Source organism: Mustela putorius, unplaced genomic scaffold (assembly GCF_011764305.1).
Source record: "Mustela putorius furo isolate JIRA1106 unplaced genomic scaffold, ASM1176430v1.1 tig00000145_pilon_pilon_pilon, whole genome shotgun sequence".
Lineage (NCBI taxonomy): Eukaryota > Metazoa > Chordata > Mammalia > Carnivora > Mustelidae > Mustela > Mustela putorius.
This window is the reverse complement of record NW_025421294.1, coordinates 20,862,885-20,866,036: the sequence shown is the minus strand read 5'-3', so window position 1 is coordinate 20,866,036 and position 3,152 is coordinate 20,862,885. Positions and strand designations below refer to the sequence as shown.

The 3,152-nt window shown below is 53.5% G+C and overlaps 1 protein-coding gene across 1 annotated transcript; it reads left to right on the top strand.

Annotated features, from left to right (window-relative positions):
- Positions 1 to 226: 226 nt before the first annotated feature.
- On the top strand, positions 227 to 2,864 carry LOC123390770 (protocadherin alpha-12-like). Its single transcript, XM_045075389.1, is given in 3 exon segments — positions 227 to 2,084; positions 2,086 to 2,328; positions 2,331 to 2,864. Coding segments are annotated over 3 exon segments (2,382 nt in total). The 5' UTR covers positions 227 to 464; the 3' UTR covers positions 2,850 to 2,864.
- The last annotated feature ends 288 nt before the right edge of the window (positions 2,865 to 3,152 follow it).

The following is a 3,152-nucleotide window of genomic DNA, read 5'->3' as shown; positions in this document are numbered from 1 at the left end:
GGCAAAGAGTTGCTTCTGACATTCTGTATTTCAATGATTATGATAGACTTTGAAGCAGAATATTTTAAAAACTGCAGTATAATAGAAATGAATGTGCTTTGTTACTAATATTTTATACATTAAAAAAATAAGCATTTACAAAAAAATCCATGAAAACATCCAAAGGTCAAAAAATTTAATGTGTCCCGAGAAGTGGCTAAACTAGAAAGAACCTCACCATCCGTCTTGTACTTACATAATCAGTCACATGATGTCGCTGTACACTCAGAAGGTGAAAAGGAAAAATTTTGTCTGCGCGCCCAGATTCCAACCTTTGACAGAATAGGATCGACTCCATATTGACCGGAATGCTGGGTAAATTTTACTATATCTACACCTACAGGAAGGGAGACTGCTCACAAAGGTTCGCAGGTGAGTGATCCCTTAAAACCAACAGTCCCACCTCGGAGATCTTGTTAACTACAATGGTGTTTTCCTGGAGAGGAGGCCCAGGAGCCCCGCGATTGCTGCTGTCGCTTCTGCTCCTTGCAGCGGGGGAACCCGGGAGCTGCCAGGTCCACTACTCGGTCCCAGAAGAGGCCAAACACGGCACCTTCGTGGGCCGCATCGCGCAAGACCTAGGGCTGGAGCTGGCAGAGCTGGTCCCACGCCTGTTCCGGGTGGCGTCCAAAGGACGCCGGGACCTTCTGGAAGTAAATCTGCAGAATGGCATTTTGTTTGTGAATTCTCGGATCGACCGGGAGGAGCTGTGCGGGCGGAGCGCGGAGTGTAGCATTCACCTGGAGGTGATCGTGGACAGGCCGCTGCAGGTTTTCCATGTGGAGGTGGAGGTGAAGGACATTAACGATAACCCACCAGTGTTCAGAGAAGAAGAGCAAAAGGTACTGATTTCTGAATCTGCCCCGTTAGATTCTCATTTTCCTCTAGAGGGCGCTTCGGATGCGGATATCGGTGTAAACTCTCTTCTGACCTATAGGTTAGGTCTAAATGAGTATTTTACTCTTAAAATAATAACGAAAAACGACAAAAGTATATTGCCTGAACTAGTTCTACGGAAGTCTTTGGATAGAGAGGAAACTCCAGAACTTAATATATTGCTGACCTCCCAGGATGGAGGTAAGCCCGAGCTAACAGGATCTGTTCAGATTAAAATAAGCATTTTGGATGTGAATGATAACGCTCCAGAGTTTGATAAGCCTGGCTATAAAGTAGTGCTGTTTGAAAATGTCCCAAACGGCACGAGAGTGATTCACCTCAACGCTTCTGATCCAGACGAAGGGGTGAATAGAGAAATTTTCTATGGAATCAGACTGATTTTGCCAGTGAGTGAGAAATGCATGTTTTCAATAAATCCAGAAACAGGTGAAATCAGAATTTACGGGAAATTGGATTTCGAAGAGAATAATGAGTATGAAATTCAAGTTAACGCCATTGATAAAGGAATTCCTTCCATGTCAGGTCATTGTACAGTCCTAGTGGAAGTTCTGGATCTGAATGACAATACCCCTGAGGTAATGATAACTTCGCTGTCGCTCCCGGTGCTAGAGGATGCTCAGGTGGGCACCGTCATCGCCCTGATCAGCGTGTCTGACTGTGACTCTGGCGCCAACGGCCAAGTGACCTGCTCACTAACACCCCATGTCCCCTTCAAGCTGGTGTCCACCTTCAAGAACTACTATTCGCTGGTGCTGGACAGCGCCTTGGATCGCGAGAGCGTGTCCAACTACGAGCTGGTGGTGACAGCACGGGACGGAGGATCGCCTCCGCTCTCCGCCACCGCCAGCGTGTCCGTGGAAGTGGCGGACGTGAACGACAACGCGCCGGCGTTCGCGCAGCCCGAGTACACGGTGTTCGTGAAGGAGAACAACCCGCCCGGCTGCCACATCTTCACGGTGTCGGCGCGGGACGCGGACGCGCAGGAGAACGCGCGGGTGTCCTACTCGCTGGTGGAGCGGCGCGTGGGCGAGCGCGCGCTGTCGAGCTACGTGTCGGTGCACGCGGAGAGCGGCAAGGTGTACGCGCTGCAGCCGCTGGACCACGAGGAGCTGGAGCTGCTGCAGTTCCAAGTGAGCGCGCGCGACGCGGGGGGTGCCGCCGCTGGGCAGCAACGTGACGCTGCAGGTGTTCGTGCTGGACGAGAACGACAACGCGCCGGCGCTGCTGCCGCGGCCCGGCGCGGGCGGCGGGGGCGGCGCGCTGAGCGAGCTGGTGTCGCGGTCGGTGGGCGCGGGCCACGTGGTGGCGAAGGTGCGCGCGGTGGACGCGGATTCCGGCTACAACGCGTGGCTGTCGTTCGAGCTGCAGCCGGCGGCGGGGGGCGCGCGCGCAGCCCGTTCCGCGTGGCGCTGTACACGGGCGAGATCAGCACGACGCGCCCCCTGGACGAGGCGGACCCGCCGCGCCAGCGCCTGCTGGTGCTGGTCAAGGACCACGGCGAGCCGGCGCTGACGGCCACGGCCACCGTGCTGCTGTCGCTGGTGGAGAGCGGCCAGGCGCCAAAGGCGTCGTCGCGGGTGTTGGCGGGCGCCGCTGGCGCCGAGACGGCGCTGGTGGACGTCAACGTGTACCTGATCGTCGCCATCTGCGCGGTGTCCAGCCTGCTGGTGCTCACGCTGCTGCTGTACACGGCGCTGCGGTGCTCGGCTCCGCCCAGGGAGGGCGCGTGCGGGCCTGGGAAGCCCACGCTCGTGTGCTCCAGCGCGGTGGGGAGCTGGTCGTACTCGCAGCAGAGGCGGCAGAGGGTGTGCTCTGGGGAGGGCGCTCCCAAGACCGACCTAATGGCCTTCAGCCCCAACCTTCCACAGTCAGGAGAAGATTGTTTAAATCCTTCCAGTGAAGTAAGTCATTAATATAATTTAAGTATATTTGTTTCCTTTAATAATTCTTTGTTAGGATGTAAATACATCCTCTCTTTTTACTTCGTGTTATCTTTTAACCAGGGAACATCTTCCGTGGTATGATCATTCTCTCATTTTGAAATTTTTGTGTGTTTCATGTTCATTGGAAACTTGCATTTGAAAACTCACTTGAAGTTTCATGTATTAGTGAGATACATAGGTGAAATACTGGCTTTGGATCACCACATTTTAAACTTCCTAATTCTATCATTTTTCCTGTATTATTGGCCTTGAGAAACATTAGTACATAAGAGT